The sequence below is a fragment of the Centruroides sculpturatus genome, unplaced genomic scaffold (genome assembly GCF_000671375.1).
Source record: "Centruroides sculpturatus isolate CEXI.00-Female unplaced genomic scaffold, Cexi_2.0 scaffold516, whole genome shotgun sequence".
Lineage (NCBI taxonomy): Eukaryota > Metazoa > Arthropoda > Arachnida > Scorpiones > Buthidae > Centruroides > Centruroides sculpturatus.
Genome location: NW_019384788.1, coordinates 495,325 through 519,783, shown reverse-complemented (window position 1 = coordinate 519,783; position 24,459 = coordinate 495,325). Strand labels below are relative to the sequence as shown.

Sequence of the window (24,459 nt, the reverse complement as noted above, 5' to 3'; positions counted from 1 at the left end):
CGATTACGATAATCGATTATTCGGATTTTAATTGCCCTTCTTTCTCCGTCGCCCGCGATTAATTAATTGGATTTAATCGCCCGGACCGCAGCCAATACCTGCCATCGGCTTGATTTATATTTAAAATTCGTCTTTCCCAGCTAAACGTCGGCCGGCCGGCGCTTTTATATTATTACTCCCGCGGCCGCCATTTTGATTATTGTAATCGATTTTTTCGCGTGGAAACCGATTTCGAGTGAGGAAATTATTATTTTTTTTAAATTAATGCTTATTAACGTCAAAGATGGGTGTGGTCAAATCTTAACGTCACAGAACGAATCTGACGTCAATGAGTCATATTACGACTGTGTTTTGACAAATGGACGATGTTGAAAGAATAAAGAAGATGGATTACCCGAATAGGAGTTGGCATTTCAGGCGAAACACTAGTTATAGCTCCATAACGAAAATGTCTAGATCCAAAACCCATTAGAAATACAATGAACACGCCCTAGAAATTAAAGCATTTGTTATTATTATTATAACTATTAATAAATTTATACAATGAAAGTTAATAATAAAAGTTTTTAAAGATTTATATATTGATTTTAAATTAATTAGATCGCATCTATTGATAATTACATTCACTTCAGTTAAAAAAAAACAATCAAATTTCTACTTCTGTGTATTCGAAAATTCAGATAAAAAAATTCTGTTCGTAGAGATTTAACATAATAAGTTCTATTTTAGTCTAAAGGCAAAAGAATTACTGAATAAATTAATTTATTTCCAAACTGTTTATACAATTTAAGATTTCATAAATTTATATTTTAAGCCAAAAAGTAAGCAAAAATTGCGTAAATAGTCCAAAGGTTTAAAAAAACTAGACATAAGACTCATAAAATGTCCTTGAAGTACTTTGAGAAACTAATGTACAGCAGTTGTTTATCGATTTAAAAACACTTATATTTGTCAAAAATATTTTTTAAATAGATAAACGCAGTTTTCAAATACTAAATTCATGCTTATATATATAAACACAGACATATGAAAGTCATGTGTAGATATTTTAACTTATAAAATAAAATAATTTATATAGAAAAAAGTAATTTTGGAAAACCACAAAAAGAATGAAAAGTAAACTTACATTTTACAAGAAATATAAATATGATATATATATATATTTACTTAGATATAATTTTTTAGTTTGTAGTATTTATAAATTTTTAATACATTTAATAAATGCAAAGCCAGTAGGATAGTCAGGGGAGAGTCTAAGGGATTTAGACCCTTTTACAAACAATAATGGATCCAGAAATCTTTAGAGGGGCGTGCAGAAGGGAAACAATAAGCCTCTACTACTTGAAGTACTCGGCTTTACTCGAAAAAAACTCCAGAAAGGGGTGTAGATGCGTACCGCACCCCTAAATCCGGCCTGGATATAAGAATGAATGTAGGTTTGCACGTTCTAATTTGGGCTCCCATATTATCGGTTCTAGTTACGTTACTTAAAAAATTCATTAAGACATACAAAATTTAATTTGTAATGTAATGTTATTATATTAATAGCACACAAAATAATATTATTATAAATATTTTTAAAGTATTTTAAGCTTAATTTAAAAAATGAAATATTCATAAAATCAAGTCAATGAATTAGGAATTTAGATTTAAAAAAGTAGATATGTTCTAGATTTTTTAAAAATAATTTCTATCAGGTCTAAAATTATTCGTTTTAAGTGATTACTTTGTATTGTGTCCAGTCAAATCTTTAATAGATATCTGTAGATAACATTTCTTAGAATCAATAATTACTGATATGAGCACTTTCATTCCAAGAGATTTTTTATTTATCTTAAACGTTATATGAAAATAAATACATATATATAATATATATATATAGGGGAGACCGGGGCAACTTCGGCATGCGGGGCAAGTTTGTCAAGCGCTTTTTTTTAAAAACAAATTAAAAGGATACTTTGGTTATAGGTTAGGCAGTTGAGTTTTATTGGTGGCTTGTTGAGTGTAGTGTTTTTATTGTTCTCCAACAAGCGTAGTTGAATTATCAAGCAAATTTTCATTTTCGTTGAATTCCATATAATATTTTTTTTCCATTTATATTGAATTGGCAGGTTTTGTTATAATTCCATGATAACGAAAGTTACTTTTCCTGTTAGAAGGATGTAACTTCAACTTATTCACGTGGCCAGATCGTGGCTTGGCATTCTGTTCTCAGGGTTGTACTTAATGTTTCGAAATCATGACTAGCGGGGTAAGATCGGCAACATAAAGCCACATTAGAAGCAAAGGATAAAAATCAAACAGATGATAAATGAAAACATGTTTGCATTTGTTATTCATGTATATATGTCTTTGAACTTGCATTTCGTTGTAATAATATTAAATGGGTGTTGGATTTGTATTTCTTTGTTTTAATAGTGAATTCCAACTTATACATTGTTAATAACATAATTTTATATACGTGCCTATCTTGCCCCATTACTGTTGCCCCTATACCAGGGGCAACTTTAATAAAAATAATTAAAATAATTACAACTTTACAAAAAGAGAGAAGTTGCCGATCTTGCCCCTATACCCGGGGCAACTTCGTCAATTTCTCTCTTCTTGTAAAGTTGTAATTATTTTAATTATTTTTATTTCCAAACTGATTTTAACCAGTTCTATAGTAAGGTAACATTCCAATAGACAATATGCAAAGCTTTTTTTTCAGTTTACAGCAGTATTTATTACACAAAATTTAAGTAAAGCTTAACATGCCGATCTTGCCCCGGTCTCCCCTATAGTATAATATTTAAGTATATAATACTACTTACCAGAAAGGAGTTTAAAATTTGAAAGAGATAATCAAAACTATGAGTATTGTGTACATTGATATCAACAAATGCAAGTTTTCCAAATACCCATGTTACTTCAAATACAAAAGAAACAGAAAATAATCCCCTAGTTGCAGCTCTGAAATCATAAAACAAAACAAAGATCGTTTAAGTTTTCTATTAAAAATTGAAATTTAAATTTTGTGGATTATTATTTAAAACTCTTTTACCCAAGTTCTTCTACCGCTGCACCCACTGTTATCGCAGGTGTATTTAAATTACAAATAGTAATCATAGACCACAATAGAGCAAGCTGTAATTAATTAAACAAGAAAATATACACAACACATTGCTTAAGTTTATATTAATTGTTTGTAGAAATACATACACCAGCTATACCAAGTATTGGTCCTACGAAACTCCATCTCATTTCTGTTGTAGGCCCAGCTAAGCACCTAATAATATAAATCATATAATAATAATAGTATTTATAATAAAGGAAATCTATTTTTAAATTATCCTTACCTATAATCTTCTCCATAATTTGAATACATTCCTATAAAAGTACCTAATAATATGGCTGGTATACCTGTAAAGTTTATATTAATTTTGACTTGTATACTACATTTGATCATTTTTATATAAATTATAAATTATTAATGATATATATAATTTTATTTGCTTTTTAAATGTTGATATTAATCTTAATTATTTCTGTATTTTCTTAATTAGAAGCAATATATAAAATATTTTCTCTGAACTTGACTATAAAAGTCAGAATAATTTAATTTATGACTCTGTTCGCTGTAGAAATATATTTTAGACAAAACCAAAAATAAATTTTTATCATTCCTATTCAGATTGAAAGAAAAAATAAAATAAAATAATATCTTTTGAATATATAATAAAATCAAAAGTAAAAATAAACCTAACTTGAAAAAATTATTCGTTTTCCTTATATAAATTTTGAAAAAACTTATAAAATAATAAAATTTCTGTTTAATTTTCGATTTATTTTACAAATTCCATTTTAAAATTTCCATTATAAATGATAATAAGCAAGCATTGTGTAACGAATGATAACAAGTCATTCTGCTTTACTTTTTATAAAATCTATCTCAACCTGTGAGGTTCTCGGTGTGAGGAAACACCGGACACGTGCTGTTTATCTTCACATTTATATTATTATTATTAATTAACGAAAATAGCGTTCTGTATACGTAGCAGTATTCTATTTGCTTAATAAATTACATCAGTTACGTGGCATTTATCTATATTAAATCTCGGATAATTCGAACTCGCGATTATTTCGTCCCTTGAATTTCAAACTAACGAGGATTTCCTGTATATAGAAATAATTAACAAACAAAAAGTTTATTAAATTTTCAAACGGTAAGGGGATTTTTAAGCCCCCTGAGTAAACAAAATAAATCTATTATAAATTCTAATTTACAAAATAGAAATAATTTAATGCATTAATGCATTTTTTTCCAACAGGAAAATGCTGTCATTATTATTATTTTTAATTTAAAAAATATATATTATTAAAGCTTATTTTATTTAAAATTCAAAGCTACGTTTTAAAAACAAATTATCAGTTATTTCAGTTTTAATTAGCACATAACTTAATTCTCTATTATCAAAACGTGTGAAACATATCCCAAGTTGAATACAGAATTACAGAATTAGCATTCAACCCATTCAATGCCTGTTCTAAGTAATTAATGAAATTTATATTGCTGCAATTGTCGATTAATATTTTTTAGGCGAGCTTAGATTGAAAAATTACTTGCATAAAGCTGATTCTGTATCCGAAACTTATTATATTTTCATAAAAGACTTTCTATTAAAATAAACTCAAAATGCGTTTAAAAGGAAGATTTGGTGCTTATAATTCCTATATTTAATTAATTTTTTAATCCAAATTACGATTTTTTAAATTAGTTTTAATCCTTGTTTTCTTTAGATTAAATGTATTAATTCTCGAGAATTATGCTAAATGTAAATTCAATTTTCACCCGAATTCATATTAGATGATTTTAATTCCTTAAGCATAACAATGGTATTATTATTCTATAGTAATTTTTTAATGATCTGTGGCATGAATATTAAAGCTATAAATTGCACCAATAGGTAAAATTTACGAACTTAATATTCATATCAAGTGATAATTGGCAGATATTTATAATTACGATTTCTATAGATGGCATAAAGCTTAGATGTTTCGAAGAGTTCAATTCATTAAGTGGTGTTACATACAAAAAAATGGATAAAATCAGAAAGAAAATAATAAAATTTTTGCCAGAAATATATTAAAATATCTTATATTTATTAATAGAGTTAAGATGTTCCTGATTTGATGGATTTAACTAGGTTAATTGAGTTCGTAAATCAATAAAAATATCATCTATCGCATTTTCTTCTGTACATATTATACGAATATTAGTAAAATATATACAGGAGACCCATTTTATGACTGGTATAATTTTTTTTATTAATACTATAATGCCTAAAATGACTAAGAGTTGATTCCAGGAGAACTAATGTTTAGTCATTTTAGTTTCCAGAAATTAATACTAAATTTACTGTAATTTCTTTACTATTAACTGATAAAATTATAAATATTAAATTATTTATTTAGCATAAAAATTATTGTTATTACATATTTTACAATTTTACAAAGTATTTCTTAAATATTTTACTTGAATTTTTAATTAAAGAATTTTTCTTTGTAATTAAAAATATATTTTTTTGTGCTTTTTTGCAAAGAAAAAAAATATTAATGGACAAAATATCATTAATTTTTAAGAAAAGTTAACAATAATTTATGTAAAATGTTAATCTTTCATTTATTTTAAAATCAAAGAAGAAAATAGTAAACCTTAAAAAAAGGAATCTTAATCGAAGTCGTATAATGTAGTAAAGTAAGCTCCAGAGGGTTCTATCTAACTTAAAGGCAATTTTACAGCAGAAGAATTTGAATAATATAAACAAAACAAGGAACCTAGAACAAACATTTCATGCCAAAATCTTTCTTTTAGACTCCTGCTGTTCGTAAAATGACAAAACACTGTTAACAGAAAGATCCAAATAACAGATTAAAATAATAATAATAAAAAAAAATGATAAAAATGTAGATAAAAGTTTCTGGTTTTCACCTGGCGATATGTTAATATCTACTTAAATGTTTATATAGGTTAGTTTTATTATATATTTAATATATTAATATAAAATTATCTCGAAGAGAAAACTTTATAGATATTCGCACAGCCAAGAATCATCACGCTAAAATTCTATTCAAAATATTAATTTAAATATGTCAGTTTTTAAAATGTAGATGACTTCATTTAATGCAGAAAATTCATGTATTCATTCAAATATATTGAATGAGCTAACTTTGATATTTATTTTGTAAGAAAGGCTGTCTTCCCATATTTTTCCATTAAACGTTAATAAATTTTGTGTTATTATTTTGCATAATTACTGCATTTTATTGAGTCATTGCAGTATTGGAAGTAAAATAATTTACTAAAAAAGTTTGTGAATTTCTTATTCTTATTATTCGTTATTTTATTTATTGAAAGATGTTAAAATTCTCTATTAATAATATCTAAGTACAGGATTTCTATGTGAATGACAGCACTAATTTTATGGAAGTCTACGCCTCTTGTCACAGTTAATTTATAATACAGGAAAAAAAATGCCCAACATTGAGGGATTATGGAGCATCGTTCGTTAATGCTCTTCCAAATTTATAAATGTAAAAAAGAAGAGGAGAATTCAAGAAGAAATAAATAAATAAATCTATTGACTTTACATATTATTTTGTGAAAGCGCATTTTTCAATACACTGACAAATGATAGAAATGTCAGTTTTTATTTTTTAAAATCAAAATAATGTTATTTAGTTAGATAAAATCTTCCTAAAGTTAACATAAAATTCGCATTTCAGTCAATTCATATAACTCCAGTTTGCAGAGAAAAACTGAAGTAGTATTTGCTATTATTTCAGTCATTCAATACTACAATTTTACAACTACATTAGTATATATATATTCCTGTATAGATGTCAGTCGTTGTACATGACGTCTATATTGTTGTGACTTGACTTTGAATGATGATATATATATAGTTGAATTTTAAAATCAATTAAATGCATTTAAAAAATTAACATATTTTAATGTTTACTAGCCATAAATCAACATTTGTTGCATGTAGTTAGTGATATCGTTACATTGTATTGACAATTAGTAATGTATATCACTCATATGTAAATCTATAAACGACGTTCACTGAAGAAACATAAAAAAATATCCGTTGTTTGGATGTTATTTTGTTCTCTTTTCAAAGAAAAAATGGACACTGTTTTGAGGTGGCCGTTATTGGAGGTTTGACTGTATTAATTCAATATGTAACGTGCATAAAAATATATTCAATATATTTTTATGCGTGTTAAAATGTATGTCAATATATAAATTCGATATTATTATATATTTTCGAATTTTAAAAATAATCGGTTAAATTAATTGCTAAATTACAAAGTACCGTAAACATTAACACAGATACAGTACAGTAAAGAGTTAACAAGCCATATAGATTGATTCAAAAGTCTCTATACAAAACAGACACTTGAACACATGTGTACACATAACATCAGATGAGTTAATATGAATTTGCAAGAGTGAAAGGTATACATTTATATGCACATTCAATTAGCACCTACTAGATCTTATAAGTGACAGCGTAACAAAACTAACTCTTTGTTACAATATAAAAATATTCAAATGACAGTTATATAAAATTAATTATATTAATTACTAAAAAATATCAAATTACGATTTTTTAAATTAGTTTTAATCCTTGTTTTCTTTAGATTAAATGTATTAATTCTCGAGAATTATGCTAAATGTAAATTCAATTTTCACCCGAATTCATATTAGATGATTTTAATTCTTTAAGATTTTAATTCTTAATTTTTTTAATGATTCTTAATAATTCTTAATTTTAATTCTTAATGATTTTAATTCTTTAAACAATGGTATTATTATTCTATAGTAATTTTTTAATGATCTGTGGCATGAATATTAAAGCTATAAATTGCACCAATAGGTAAAATTTACGAACTTAATATTCATATCAAGTGATAATTGGCAGATATTTATAATTACGATTTCTATAGATGGCATAAAGCTTAGATGTTTCGAAGAGTTCAATTCATTAAGTGGTGTTACATACAAAAAAACGGATAAAATCAGAAAGAAAATAATAAAATTTTTGCCAGAAATATATTAAAATATCTTATATTTATTAATAGAGTTAAGATGTTCCTGATTTGATGGATTTAACTAGGTTAATTGAGTTCGTAAATCAATAAAAATATCATCTATCGCATTTTCTTCTGTACATATTATACGAATATTAGTAAAATATATACAGGAGACCCATTTTATGACTGGTATAATTTTTTTTATTAATACTATAATGCCTAAAATGACTAAGAGTTGATTCCAGGAGAACTAATGTTTAATCATTTTAGTTTCCAGAAATTAATACTAAATTTACTGTAATTTCTTTACTATTAACTGATCAAATTATAAATATTAAATTATTTATTTAGAGTAAAAATTATTGTTATTACATATTTTACAATTTTACAAAGTATTTCCTAAATATTTTACTTGAATTTTTAATTACAGAATTTTTCTTTGTAATTAAAAATATATCTTTTTGTGCTTTTTTGCAAAAAGAAAAAAAATATTAATGGACAAAATATCATTAATTTTTAAGAAAAGTTAACAATAATTTATGTAAAATGTTAATCTTTCATTTATTTTAAAATCAAAGAAGAAAATAGTAAACCTTAAAAAAAGGAATCTTAATCGAAGTCGTATAATGTAGTAAAGTAAGCTCCAGAGGGTTCTATCTAACTTAAAGGCAATTTTACAGCAGAAGAATTTGAATAATATAAACAAAACAAGGAACCTAGAACAAACATTTCATGCCAAAATCTTTCTTTTAGACTCCTGCTGTTCGTAAAATGACAAAACACTGTTAACAGAAAGATCCAAATAACAGATTAAAATAATAATAATAAAAAAAAATGATAAAAATGTAGATAAAAGTTTCTGGTTTTCACCTGGCGATATGTTAATATCTACTTAAATGTTTATATAGGTTAGTTTTATTATATATTTAATATATTAATATAAAATTATCTCGAAGAGAAAACTTTATAGATATTCGCACAGCCAAGAATCATCACGCTAAAATTCTATTCAAAATATTAATTTAAATATGTCAGTTTTTAAAATGTAGATGACTTCATTTAATGCAGAAAATTTATGTATTCATTCAAATATATTGAATGAGCTAACTTTGATATTTATTTTGTAAGAAAGGCTGTCTTCCCATATTTTTCCATTAAACGTTAATAAATTTTGTGTTATTATTTTGCATAATTACTGCATTTTATTGAGTCATTGCAGTATTGGAAGTAAAATAATTTACTAAAAAAGTTTGTGAATTTCTTATTCTTATTATTCGTTATTTTATTTATTGAAAGATGTTAAAATTCTCTATTAATAATATCTAAGTACAGGATTTCTATGTGAATGACAGCACTAATTTTATGGAAGTCTACGCCTCTTGTCACAGTTAATTTATAATACAGGAAAAAAAATGCCCAACATTGAGGGATTATGGAGCATCGTTCGTTAATGCTCTTCCAAATTTATAAATGTAAAAAAGAAGAGGAGAATTCAAGAAGAAATAAATAAATAAATCTATTGACTTTACATATTATTTTGTGAAAGCGCATTTTTCAATACACTGACAAATGATAGAAATGTCAGTTTTTATTTTTTAAAATCAAAATAATGTTATTTAGTTAGATAAAATCTTCCTAAAGTTAACATAAAATTCGCATTTCAGTCAATTCATATAACTCCAGTTTGCAGAGAAAAACTGAAGTAGTATTTGCTATTATTTCAGTCATTCAATACTACAATTTTACAACTACATTAGTATATATATATTCCTGTATAGATGTCAGTCGTTGTACATGACGTCTATATTGTTGTGACTTGACTTTGAATGATGATATATATATAGTTGAATTTTAAAATCAATTAAATGCATTTAAAAAATTAACATATTTTAATGTTTACTAGCCATAAATCAACATTTGTTGCATGTAGTTAGTGATATCGTTACATTGTATTGACAATTAGTAATGTATATCACTCATATGTAAATCTATAAACGACGTTCACTGAAGAAACATAAAAAAATATCCGTTGTTTGGATGTTATTTTGTTCTCTTTTCAAAGAAAAAATGGACACTGTTTTGAGGTGGCCGTTATTGGAGGTTTGACTGTATTAATTCAATATGTAACGTGCATAAAAATATATTCAATATATTTTTATGCGTGTTAAAATGTATGTCAAAATATAAATTCGATATTATTATATATTTTCGAATTTTAAAAATAATCTGCTAAATTAATTGTTAAATTACAAAGTACCGTAAACATTAACACAGACACAGTACAGTAAAGAGTTAGCAAGCCATATAGATTGATTCAGAAGTCTGTATACAAAACAGACACTTGAACACATGAGCACACATAACATCAGATGAGTTAATATGAATTTGCAAGAGTGAAAGGTATACATTTATATGCACATTCAATTAGCACCTACTAGATCTTATAAGTGACAGCGTAACAAAACTAACTCTTTGTTACAATATAAAAATATTCAAATGACAGTTATATAAAATTAATTATATTAATTACTAAAAAATATAATATAAATCCAATATTGTCAATGGCAATTACTGTATATTATTTTTCATTTTTAATACTCTTTAGTAAGATTCATATTCTTAAACCTAATTTTAAATCGTATAAATTTGCTGTTCAATTACATAATAATATAAGAAAATAATATAATTCTGTTTCATACAGTATTTATTCAATGACATCTTATATCAGTATATTTGTATCTGTATCTAAACCTTTACATTTAATTTACAATGCAAGCCCAAAACAAGCTGGCACTCACAAGAATATGTTCTTGTGTGTGCCAGTTCAATTTTGTATACTTATATAAAATAAATAATTTATAATTCTAAGAACCTTTTGGTCACATATTAATTATTTGATAATATATTTTACATACCCCATCCAATCAAAAGGTAGCAAATGATTCTTCCTCCGACTGCACCCATGATAATAGCTGCAAACAAGGCATGGGCTTCTACCACTAACCACGTTGCTAGGGCCATATAAAAGAAATGAGCAAAACCTGACAGTACACGACAGGATGCCTAGAATAATTAAACAAAATTAGAGAAATTTCAAAGGATTTTAAACTTAAAAATTAATACTTACTCTATCCTGCCATTTAAAATCTATACAAAAAAAGGAAATTAAAGCAGCCAAAGCGGAAATCGAAGTATTAAGGCGAATCAGATGGAATTGATCATGAAGTGATCTATAAAATATTCATAATCAGATATTTATTATTATTCATTTTTAATACATTTAAAATAAATATATTTCTTACTTTCTGATAATAATTAGAAATATATATATGATTAAAAGAACAGCCGAAACTTCATAACCAATCCATTTAACGATTCTCAGCCATTGACTTTCTGGCCTGGAATCTTCCTGTTTAACAAATTATATATGTTAATTAATTAATTATACTTAAATTTAATTTAATTAGCATAGTCAAAATTACCAGTAAATATAAAAATGGCTTTTCTAAAACCGTTAATATAGCGAACATTCCTAATTCTTTGCAGTGACATTTCGTGGAATCATCGCGTGTGAATAATTCCTCACATTCTTCTGTGCTCCAACCACCACGCAATGATGAACTGAATGACAAATCCAATTATTGATATAATGTATCATATATAACAAATAAGTAATTGGTGTTTTATATTTACCGTTTAAATTTCATTAGAGGATCCCATCTGACACAAAATCGTTTATGGATCTGCCAATATAAATTATAAAATATATTTCTATAGAATCAAAAAATAACTTTATTTTTATATCTATAAGCTACTAAAATAAAAGAATTCAGCATTTTTAATAAAACGATTGCAAATACAGTGGTGCCTCAAACTTCCAGAGGACGTTCGAACTCTGAAGCGTTCGAAGTAAAGGTACCATTGTACTAAAAAGAAGAGACTCTTAAAATGTTTATAAATTAATTTTTCATTTAGATATATTAAACGAATTGTTTTTCATAATTAATTATAATTTAAACTTGAATTTAACAAATATTTCTTACCTTACTTTTAGGAATAATTTGAGTATTTTCACTTAATAATTGTCGAGATAAAATCTGTTTAAACGTTTATAAATTATAACTAATTAATTAATTTGTTTATTTTATATTTATTCCAAAATAATAATAATAATAATAATTAAATTACTAACCCTGTTTTGTTCGTGTTCTAAATAGACAACTATCGGATCTTTCAGTAGAAAAGATTTATCATAAGGATTAACATAATAATTAATGACTCTGCTATCCAAATATACTAAATCTGTCTCTCGACCCCTAAAATTTATAGAAGTTATAAGTCAATTTGCAATTAATTTATGAAATTAAAAGGAAAAAAACAGTTTAAAGAAATTTATAAAGATAATATAAATTTTTATGGATAATTTTTTTTAATTCTTTTTAGGAAAATTTACTGGTCTTGTTGTCTAGAAAATAAAGATTTAATTATACTCTTAAGCTACTAAAAAATTCTGAAATATTCGGTTTAATTCAAATATATATAAACAATTACTTTTATGATTCTAACAAATTTTTTATTGTAAAAAATAAGGGAGAAATATACAAAATACTTGCTCACGTCACAGAGTTTTGGAGAGGAGCGATCTTGTGAAAGGTATCATAAATAGTGGACAAAATATTGATACTACTGTCTGAGAAAGGAAACATTTCAAAGTTATCATATATAAATATAACAATGTTATAAAATAAAGCGTACTAACCATTTTTGGAACCAAAAATTGCTGTTGGAATTCGTATATAATCAGTTGTGTCATTCCATAGAATCTCAACATCCGATTGATTAAAGTAATTAGGATAATAAATATATCTTCCATTTCCTTCCATTAATTCGAATAACTTCATCTTTTTAACGCTCGTAACTAGAAGAATATAATGTAAATTTTAATGTTACATTTAAAACAGTTTAAAACTGTGACAAGAAGAAAATTTATGGGGAATTTTAAAAAGTATTATCGTGTTACTGAATAAGAAACTCTAACCCATCTATATGCAAATTAAGAAACCATGCAGCAAAAAGATATTTGCACGCAATTAAAATTCTGTTCCTGTTTAATTATGAAACTAATTTTAAATGTGTATAGGTCTACTATCAATTTACGGTCGTAGAAGCCGTTAAATAACTTTTAAAACATAAATTCTTTAATTAAAACCTATGTTGTCGGATGCATAATCCTCGTCGACTGGTGTATTATCTTCATTCACTTGAGATAATTTCTTCATTAACCAATTATGATAATCGTTTACTAATTTAGTCGCTTCTTCGTCGTTCTAAAGTTAGAAAAAAACATAGAATAATTTTAATTAATTATATTTAAATAATGATAATAATTATTATCGTAATTACAGGATCCGACCTTTTGAAAATCCTTCCACGAATCGATTTCAGATGGCGAAAACAAATTACTCAGCAAATTTTCCACTTCCTAGAAAATAATTTCTTGAATAATTTAACAGCATTATTGAATAAAACGTTAAAAGAAAAGTGCAGAAAGAAGTTTTAACAGAATAATTGGCACGTAAGTTACAATATAAAATAATATCAAAACCATGGATTTAAAAAACATGAATAGCTAAAATTTATGATTATATTTTTACTTTTTATTTAATTTCTGTAAATTTATATGAATTTTTCACTTTTTTATATTAATTAATTATGCTTCTTTTAAATAAATTAAATTATTAAAAAGTGCTCGTCACGATAACAATATTCAGAACCTTAAACGAGCAATGGATGTAAAAAATTAAAAATATTTTTTAAATATTTAAATTTTATGTTAATTTAAAAAATTATCAAAAGTTTTAAATCACAAAACTAAACAAAATTATGTATTTATATATATTAGACACGAAAATTCAGAATTTATATACTGCATTTGAAATGATTCACCGAGTTGTTAAATGTCATAAAATCTTCAAAAACAAAAAGATGAACAGTTTACTTATATTTGTCTAATATTTGATTAGAAACAAAATGATTAGAAGATTCAAAATTAGTGAGTTATCGTGTTGGCAATTTTTATCTTAACAATTGATGTCGCATATATTATACGGATCTTATATGGCACACTATTTTAAAATGATAGCTGTATTCTATGGCACACTGTATTCTAGGGTACTATGTATTCTAAAATGACAGTTGTATTCTAAGGCACACTGTAGAAGATAGTGAAAAACTTTGTATTCTACTTTCTTCCACAGAGTGCCACAGTGTTTTTTTAGTACCTTCCACATTGTGCCATAGAATACAACTGTCATTTTACAGTTAGATTTAGTTGCATTTGAAAATATCTCTCTAGATAGCATTGAATATGAAAACTAATTATGATTATCTGGTATTTTATATTTCATGATAAAATATACATTCAAACAGAACTGCAATGTGAAATTTTTCTCCTTAATCTTAAACAAAATTAAGATTTATACAGATCGATAATTATACTTTAACATTTAAAATAGATAAATTTCAATCGTTTGTTACTTTAAATGAGCGAAATACAAATATTACACATTTCTCATATATTAGAAAAAATATAGAATAAAATTGTAGATGTAGTATGTTGATTTTATCTATGATATACTAAAATTACTAAAACCATTAAATTAGAATAAATCGTATACAAAAATAGGTGCAATTTTCATTAATTGCTTAGGTAATAGATTAAACTTAATAATTAAACATAATAAATATTTAATTATATTTATTACTAAATTATTGAATTAATTTATTATAAACTTCATCGTTATCGTATCGTACAATTATTCATATTTTCGGAGATTATTTTCATTAATTTAATTACTGTATTAATTTGCATAAAGATCCTCACAATCGTAACCGTAAAAGCTATTTTAACCAATATTTAATTTATTAAGACGGTAGAAAGACAAAGTTACATTCAAAATTACAAAGAAATCAATAAAATATAAAGCTAAAACAGTACAAAACGAGCTGTTCATAAATTATATAGTGCAAATGAGGGTGGTTGGATATGTGGGTAATCGTAACGATGCGTTACAAGGAGGTGAGAGTATTTATAAAAAAAACGTTACGTAACACTAGGGTTTCAATCTTTGGGATACAAAATGATTCCTTTTTCTTTTCTGAAGTGTTTGTTCTATAGCCGTATAGTTTATGTCACTGCTTTGTACGTTATAAAATACATGTAAGTTCAATACTCAATGTTACTTATTATTCTTTAGTACAGTTATGAAACATGCGTTACGTAGTTTTGGAGATAGATATGTTTGATAGCATTACAGTTTTACAGGGGAAGGGGTTAAAAAGTATAAAAATAGCATTATGCAATTTATGGACAATCTTCAATATTAGCCATAATAAATTTTCTACAAATATATGTATAAATATTATTTTAATTATACAAGAATATTTTATATTAAAATACAGTATTGTCTAAGACATATTTGACGAGAACTATTACTTCGAATTACGAAGAACAGAGAGATGATGTTAAGATCGAGGAGTGATGCTGTAGATTGTTTGTTTAGTTCATTCGAGATTTAAATTTAAAAGCGTTCGGAATGTAAAAAGTTGCGGGCGTGAGACTTGATTCGAATCAGAAGTGCAATGAAACAAACATTTTGGTTTTGAAACGTCGAAAGAGAGCATTTTTAGAGAATGATCATTCTCCAAAAAATGCTCTTTCGACGATGCAATTCTCATTTTGTAGAACTGTGTCATCGAGTTTGAGAAAGAAGAAACGTTTTTCTCCTGATCGAAGATGATTTGTAAAGTCCTAGTGTGGTAATCGTAGACACCAAGGAGCATTGAACTGTAGATTGGAATCCAAGGTTTGAATAAAAACACGAAACTTACATGTAGTTCGAGTACAGAAATGTATCAGCGGATTTGTATGCGCACCTCAAAATTATTGTATTTTCTTGTTATAAAAACAAGTATACTGTATTACTGTGATGAATCTACCTGGAATATATATAAACGTTTATCTTGTGCTTTTGGTCATTTACGTGTTAAGTTTTGTTATTTTGGATTCGTTTAAACACTATAGAGCAGTGTTTTCCAATCTGTGGGGCGTGAGGCTATTGCAAGAGGGGCGCGCAGCTTTTACCAAATTATCATTTTTTAATACATACAAACAAACAAAAAAAGAATTCAAATCGATGTCGAAAAAATAAATCAGCAAAACGATTATGCTTAATTCACAACAGATAAATTTTGGATTTCTATAGAAAGATGAAGTTATAAAGAAATGTATAACTTAAAAATAATAACGTAGAACAAACAAAACACATAGTTGTAACGTTATGAAGACCGATAGGCTCATCATTTAAGTTTGTATTTTACTTTTAAAATGCTATATACACATTTTTCTTAATATTTTACTGAATAATACATAGAATTTCTGATATAAGAGAAATGAGAAATCATGTCTCTGAAGAAATTGACAGTAATTAAAATCTATGAAAATGTATTTTAAGCCCAAAAAAAATCATTGAAAATATAAGAAATAAGTGATTTTTAGATTAAAATGTACGATATATCAAACAATAAAATCGCTTGATAATGAATAGTCTAAAAATACTCAATGTTTCTTGAAGATAAGATCGATCTTTTTTCAAATGATCACGAATACATTAATTATTTCTTAAGTACGTGTCTAAAATATATCGTATTTAATTATGATTAATGGGTTTAAATTCAATTATTCAAAATAAATCTTTTATTTGAATTATGAAATTTTTTATATTTATATAAATTATTGAAATTTCGTTCTGTTTAAAATACTTCTATATATATATTTATTTATTTATTTATAGTATTTTAAAATAATTTTTTAAAATTTAACTGTGTTGAGATAATAGAATTTATTCTTTGACTATAGATAAATGCCAATTTTCGATTTTCCAATGAAGAATTTTACGTTGTTTACTCTAAGTATCTGAAATTCTGTTTTATTTATTTATTTTTCTACAGTTTTATTTGAATATTTGCATTTGCACTTATTTTAATGATAAAGCTGTCAGCATAATTCATTAAAATATTTTATAAAATCGATTCTTTAATAACATTTCATAAATTTTAAAGACTAAAATTTAAATTAATAAATTTATACCAAAAAACTGATTACATGTTTATATACCGTGTTTAGATTTCCTGAAGACACTTATAATGTTAATTAAATGATTCCGGATAATTAATTATTTATTATTACAGTATTTTCCTAGTAACAAATGCTTATAATTAAAACACTTGAAATATTTCATATCTTTACATTGAATTTACTAATTTCACTTCATTAAAAAAAGAAAAATAATTAAAATCTGTACTAAGCAAGTATAAGTTTTAATTATTTTAATAGGTTTATTTAGAGTTTATATTTAAATATTTTCATATATTTTGATATTAAATCAAATTAAGTATATTTAATTTTATATTAAACACTTAAAACATTAAAAATAAATAGTAAAAATTTAATTATATTTAATGTTTTAAATACTGTGTTTTAAATCAAGTGTATATCATAGGCCTAAATCACATTATATTAAAGAAATTTAAGCCATAAGTATCAATATTAAAGTTATGAATCAAATATAAGCTAAATATTTTAGGAAATTTCATATTAAATAATTTATTTGATTTAATTAAACTGCATATTAATATTTTTAAAATGAAATATAAATTTAATACATTCCTAGTGCTAAATTTATAAAATTTCGTTATTTATAAGGAAGAATGCTTCCTATACAACACATTATATATTTTTTAATGTATGTATGTTATATATATTCATTTGAATATTAATAAAATTATATTTTAAGAATCATAAAAGAAATTATAGAAAATTATACAGGAAATCACTTACAGATTTCAAAATTCTATTGATATTTCTGCTGTATATGTTGTTTTCATTTGGATAAAATTTTTATAATTTATTTTGTTTTTCTAATTTTTTATTCAATACTTTTAAACCTCAGAACAAGGACACTGATGTGAGCATAAAAATGACCATTGTTTAGAGATGGCGGTTAGTCGACGTCCATTAATTACGTATACAGTTTAAAGGAGGGGTTCCAAAATGTACAATATTGTATACATTAGAGAGGGAGGGAGTCGACGTGAACATTTTTAGTGGTATCAGTGGCATGCGAATTTATTTTTATAAGCCTTCTTAGTCATGTGAATAAACTATCAATTGAAATATTTTCTATTATTTCTTCAATGTCATGGGAATCCGTGAATTATTGCACTCATAATTAAAGGGGAGGCGGTTTGCCAAAAAGTACATCATTGTACACAACAGGCAGGAGGTCAAAAGTGGCCAAAAATTGTATATGTAATTAATGGACGATCAACTTAAAAGTTCGATTGTATATGATCAAGAAAGACTAGAAACTTTAGTCGATAATCTTACGTTAAGTAAATTATAGTAGTTAGTAAAAAGTGAAAAATAGTTTTAAAAAATTCAATTAATTGATAAAAATGATACAATTACTCTAAATTTGTTTTATTGCATTTTTCTATGAAGTGGCAGAAAGTGGCATTTGATTCTCTCGTTTGCTTTGATTGTAGACATCAACAAAAGTTATGGGAAAGTTAAGAAATTTTTAAACTACATTTGAATCAATACTTAACTCAAAAACAAATTCGGCCATTAATATTTCTGAACACCGAGCTATTTTTTCTCACCGCATTTTTCGGCTAGTACATATTTAATTCTTTTTATACTCTTTATACTGACTTTGAAGTTCAATTTTTTGAGCTTCTGCTTAAGATGAATGGCTTCCGTCATTTCTATACGATTTTTTTTAAGTGCTATTATTGTAGAAATTACAACTTTGAAGTTGGATTGTATATAGAAACGTTGTTGAAGTAATTTTAAATTTTTTGAAAAGAATTCTTATATTTTCAATTGTTTGCGATTGCCTCATTACTGCAACACTCCAGGACAGAAATATCTAATAAAAGAGGGAGCTCTTCGTCCTCTTTATCCAACTTACTAATTAAAATTGGCAAGATAAATCTACCGTTTACTTATAAAACAACGAAATTTTAATAAATTTAGTACTACAGATTTATTATATAATGAGACATAAAATAATTTAAAATTATATTTAAACATTTATAAATATCTTAAAGCTTATTAAATTTCTTAATTCGTTTAAATTCAGTAAAATGTTACTGTGATGAATCTACCTGGAATATATATAAACGTTTATCTTGTGCTTTTGGTCATTTACGTGTTAAGTTTTGTTATTTTGGATTCGTTTAAACACTATAGAGCAGTGTTNCTTATTAAATTTCTTAATTCGTTTAAATTCAGTAAAAAGCATAAAATTATAAAGATTTCTGATTTATGGGTTCAACTAATAATTTATTATTTTTTCCTATTTTTACATAACGTTTCTTGTTATATAAAGGAAAAATATTATTAAAAATTACAATTAAAGTTATAAAATAATAAATTTATAAACCTGAATAAGTGATCTAGTTTGAGAAAACTTCTTTTCAGTAGAATCTCCTGTACTTTTTAAAATTTTCTTTAAAAGTTTTACTAAATTCTGTAGTGTCTTCGATTTTTTCCCATCTTTCTCATCTTTTTCAGATTTTTCAGAATCTGTAAGGTTGCCTGTAATGATGTTTATTTAATTAAATATATATTTTACAAATTTAAGTTGTTTCAACATTATTTTACCCGAAGAAGAAGAAGGTTGTTTTAAGATTGCTGACACTTTATTCAGATGCTTTAATGACTTTCCTAACGCTACAGGATCGTTCAAATTGACTTCGTTCTATAATATAAATTTTAAATGTTATTTACAGTATTAATTATGATAATTTATATAACAAAAACTTACGAATTTGCTCAGTAATAAATCAGTATTTGTTTCGCAAGATAAAGGATGCAGGTCGGGATCACAAGCTATTAAAAATATTTGAAAATTTAAATAATATTTAATCCAAAAATTAAAATATCCAAATTAAATTTTTAATTTACATGTCCCTCCTAAGAAATAATCGGTCGATTTGTCGTCCAGAGCTTTTTTCCATATTGCTAATTCGTCGTATTCCCCATATGAATATCCAATAAAAGTTGAAGAATCATTTCTCCTACATCCGATTGTTAGTAATGGCGGAGTGATGCTTTCTTTAGCTGTCGATTTTTCAGGATAAACAACATACGCGACTCTCTTACTATTAACATATAACTGAAAAAAAATATTAATTTTTTTTCATACTGAAATAACAATAACATTTACTATTAGCTTATTATACATACACCTAATCCTTTACTTTTACTCCAAATTATTCCAATATTATTCCAAGTGTAATTACGAGTTAAACCGGCACCAAAAGCAACCCATGTATCATTTCCTGTACATACGACACCATACAGATAAATTCCCTTGTAATATATAGATAATCCGGGACTTCCATCATCGTATCCTCCTATAAAAGTATCATTAAATCATTTTTATTGTTTGTGAAATTGAAATTCAACAAAATTCACCAGTATAAAATTCTTTTCTTCTGACTGTAACGTACAGTACATGATGAATAGTAATAAACAAAAATATAACGATTGTAATAAAAAGGAATCAACCGAAGAAGAAAAAATACGTGCAAGATTTTATAGAAGAGTTCATTTAAATTTGTCTAGAATATTAATAGCTGCATTCTTTATCTTATCTTAAAATACGTGAACGAAATCATAAATGTAAATAATTCTGATGCAGAATTTCTCAACGTGCAATCATCTTGCAGTTTGAAGAAATTTATCTTTTTTTCATTTCGTGGTTGTAGGCTTGAGCTATGTAAATATATTAAATTATTCTATTATTTATATGACAATGGTATAATCTTTGTGTTAACAGACTTAAATAAACGTTAACATTTTAAGAATATGGAATTTTTTTAAAAAAAATATTAACTAAAGTACTATCATTAGAATTTAGATTATATTCAAGAATTCATTTCTTTTATGATATAAAATTCTTTTATGTTATAATGTTTAATACCAATACAATACAAATATTCATAAGATAATACATAGATCAGACTTTTTGTTTGAATAAATTCATTTTAGTTAAATAAATTTATAATCTGCCGATTCATCATTACTGAAAGTTTGGATTATCAGGCTGCTGCTGCTGTTGTTTAACGTGTCTACATTAAGAATTATCTATTTCATAATTCAAAATTTCTTCTTTAATCACGACATTCTGGTTTTTGTTTTAAACATGTACAGTAAAACTTGTCTAAAACGGAAATTTGACTAAACGGAAAAACTTCGGAAGGATAATGTTCCAGTTTACACAGGTTTTACTGTATTATGAAATTCTATTTAATGAATTTATAGTGTTTATTCTCAACCAGGATCTACTTTACTCATGTACTAGGTTTGAGATCAACGTTACTTATTTTTTATATTATATAATTAATGAAAACTACTTAAAACTTTAAATATTTTATGTATTTATAGATAAAATTTATTTAATCATTCATTATTTTCTATCAAAATTAAAGCAATAATAAATAAAATCTGTTTGAATAAAAACAACATTAATTTAGTATTATCATCAAGATGGCCTAAATTCAAATGTCTTGTTCGCATATCAATAGGACTTTCGAGATGATTTCATACAATTTGGTATCAAATAATAAAGAATTTGATTAACGTAAAATATCAAAATATATCTCTTCTATTATAAAAATAATTAATTAAGAATTTAAATATAGTTAAGTACAGACACATTCCAAATCTGAAAAGAAATATATATTAAATAGACCTATACAATTTTCCAATTAAAAATTTAAAAAACAGACAAATAGTTTCCTCTCATGACCTATCTCTCTGGAGAAAAAATATCTTTTTGAATCATTAAAGTTTTATAGTAAAACTAATGCCAAAAATACCACGATCTTTCTCACGAATTTCTATACGCATCAATTATTTATATTATGAATTAAATATATATATATACATAAATGCCTAATACGAATAATTAATTTTTAAGATCCTTTTTAAAAAAGTGTTGTTACGATATAAATAATAAATATAAAACTGTATAAAATCAATAATTTTAATAATGCTGCATTATTCAATTTTAATAGAATGATAAATCGTGTAAACATCTCTCCAATAGGTCATTGACCTATGAAAATCTCATCAATTTTAATACATTAATTTTATCATTATTTTTAAAATATATTTTCAGATTATAATTAATATATTTTCATTATATATAATCAGGTTATCTTGGATTATATAATTATCTTGGATTATATAATTATCTTGGATTATAATTAAAAATTAAAGAATGCCAAGTTAACTTATTTTAATTTTTAATTGTATTTTTTTTAGATAATTTTTTTATATTTTATTTTATATTTCAGTAATATAAAACATAAAAATATGTATAAAATTTAAAAGTAATTTTATATATTTATTTAAAGTTTTAATTTAAAACAAATCAACTATTATCATTAACCAGATTATAAAGTATCATTCTGTATAACTGGGATAACTTGATTTGTATCATAAAAACTTGTAAAAGTCTTTAATTTTTCTTCAAAATTAAATTTATTATGTAACAAATCTTTAAGAGCTTTAAAAATAAATTAATCTGTAACATTTACATATAATAAAATGCGGTGAAAACAATTCACTAACATGCAACTATTAAATTGTTTTCTTGCTGTTCATTTAATAACTTTTGTTAATATTATTTAAATTGTATTCTATCAGATAATGAAAATTTATCTGAAAAGTTTTGTTTCAGGAAGTAAATGCAAAGTATAACGATTCTACCAGGAAGTAACCTTATTTTAAGGGTATTCGCTTGTTTATTCTATAAAGAAATTTATAAAAATGTACACAGAACTGAATATTTGAGTTATGAAAGTTCTATGTAAATTTTAAATTGATTGAAGATGATCACGCACATTACGTATCGCGTGAATCTATGATCCTTTACAACACGGAATTTCAAAAATAGTATTCGAGAAATTATCGCATTAAAAATGCAATCAACTCACTCTTCCGCATATCCTATATTATAAAAGTTTGTATCTAACAACGGTTTATTGTTTAAGATACTTATATGTGCCTTCAAATAATCGATTTAATAGTCCAAAATACTGTAAAATGTCTGATTTTTATGTTCTTGTGATACATCATTTATCTTTCTAATGATTTCCAAAAGTTTTACAGTGATTTTATGTGATTTACTTCATGTTTGAAACTTTTTTTAATACAAAACTCACCTGTACTTAGTATGAATCGAGGTACATCATCTGTTCTTATATATGATATTTTCGCCCATATAGAAATGCTTATACCATTTACACAATGTAAAGGATTGAGCCAACATTTCTCATCTTCGTGTTGAAAACTATCAATTTTCAGGCAAATTTCTTCATTTTCTAAGTTTTTTGTAAAGTTGGCACCCCATCCAAATCCAACAGGACCGTTTATACTTCCAGGAGGTCTGTTTGCATTAACGAGTTTGCTATTTTTTATCAAATCCGAAAAGTGGACATTTGTAGTACTTTTGTACTTTGTATCTGAAGTGAATAAGATTTATGTCGAAAGTTCCTCAATTAAATCTTAATTATGAAATAAATCTTACCTGCAGGAGGTTCCGTAGGCGCTAATGTGGTAGTTGTTGTGGGCTTAGTTGTTGTTGTCGTGGTAGGTTGCAATGTTGTAGTGGTCGTTGTTGGTTGAAGAGTCGTGGTTGTTGTACTCGACTGAGTTGTAGTAGTTGTAGTAGGTCGTGATGTAGTAGTAGTTGTTGTCGGTTGAAGAGTGGTTGTGGTCGTTGTAGGTTGAAGAGTGGTTGTTGTAGTAGTAGTACTCGGTTCAGCTGTAGTTGTTGTTGTTGTGGGTTGTAAAGTGGTAGTTGTTGTAGTTGGCTGCAAAGTTGTTGTCGTAGGTTTTAACGTTGTTGTTGTTGTTGTAGTGGTAACCAACTCTTCAGTGGTGCTAGGAGCATCTGTAGTAGTTGGTTCTTCTGTTGGTTCTTCCTCTATAAAAAATAGGCATTAAAATAAATGACTGAAAAAAATCGTTATTTCGCATTAAATCGAAAGGGTGTACTTACCAAGTTATCCCGCTATTACGTAAAGGGGTAGAATTAGGGGAGGAAACACACACACACGCACCACACACACTGTGCAAAATATCCATTACTCTAATACTTAGCCATTAATTATTCTTAATATACTTATCCATATCCTCTTCTTATATTAGTAAGCAGAACCCATTGACAGCACCTGAAATATAAAAATAGGCTAAACGCTACTGGAAATCATAAAGTGCTATCGAGTTTTTATTTGGAACAA

General features: G+C 25.5%; 1 protein-coding gene across 1 annotated transcript; it reads right to left on the bottom strand.

Moving 5' to 3' along the window:
* Positions 1-291: 291 nt before the first annotated feature.
* Positions 292-24,150, bottom strand: LOC111629283 (adhesion G-protein coupled receptor D1-like; the record flags this gene model as incomplete). Its single annotated transcript, XM_023373164.1, has 23 exons — positions 292-490; positions 2,814-2,952; positions 3,044-3,126; positions 3,202-3,268; positions 3,339-3,402; positions 10,995-11,142; positions 11,207-11,309; positions 11,382-11,488; positions 11,562-11,700; positions 11,773-11,822; positions 12,123-12,176; positions 12,272-12,395; positions 12,697-12,769; positions 12,839-12,997; positions 13,289-13,406; positions 13,493-13,561; positions 19,587-19,741; positions 19,808-19,904; positions 19,971-20,035; positions 20,111-20,321; positions 20,393-20,562; positions 23,380-23,679; positions 23,745-24,150. Coding segments are annotated over 23 exons (3,066 nt in total), but the record flags the coding sequence as incomplete, so codon positions are not given.
* Positions 24,151-24,459: the final 309 nt, after the last annotated feature.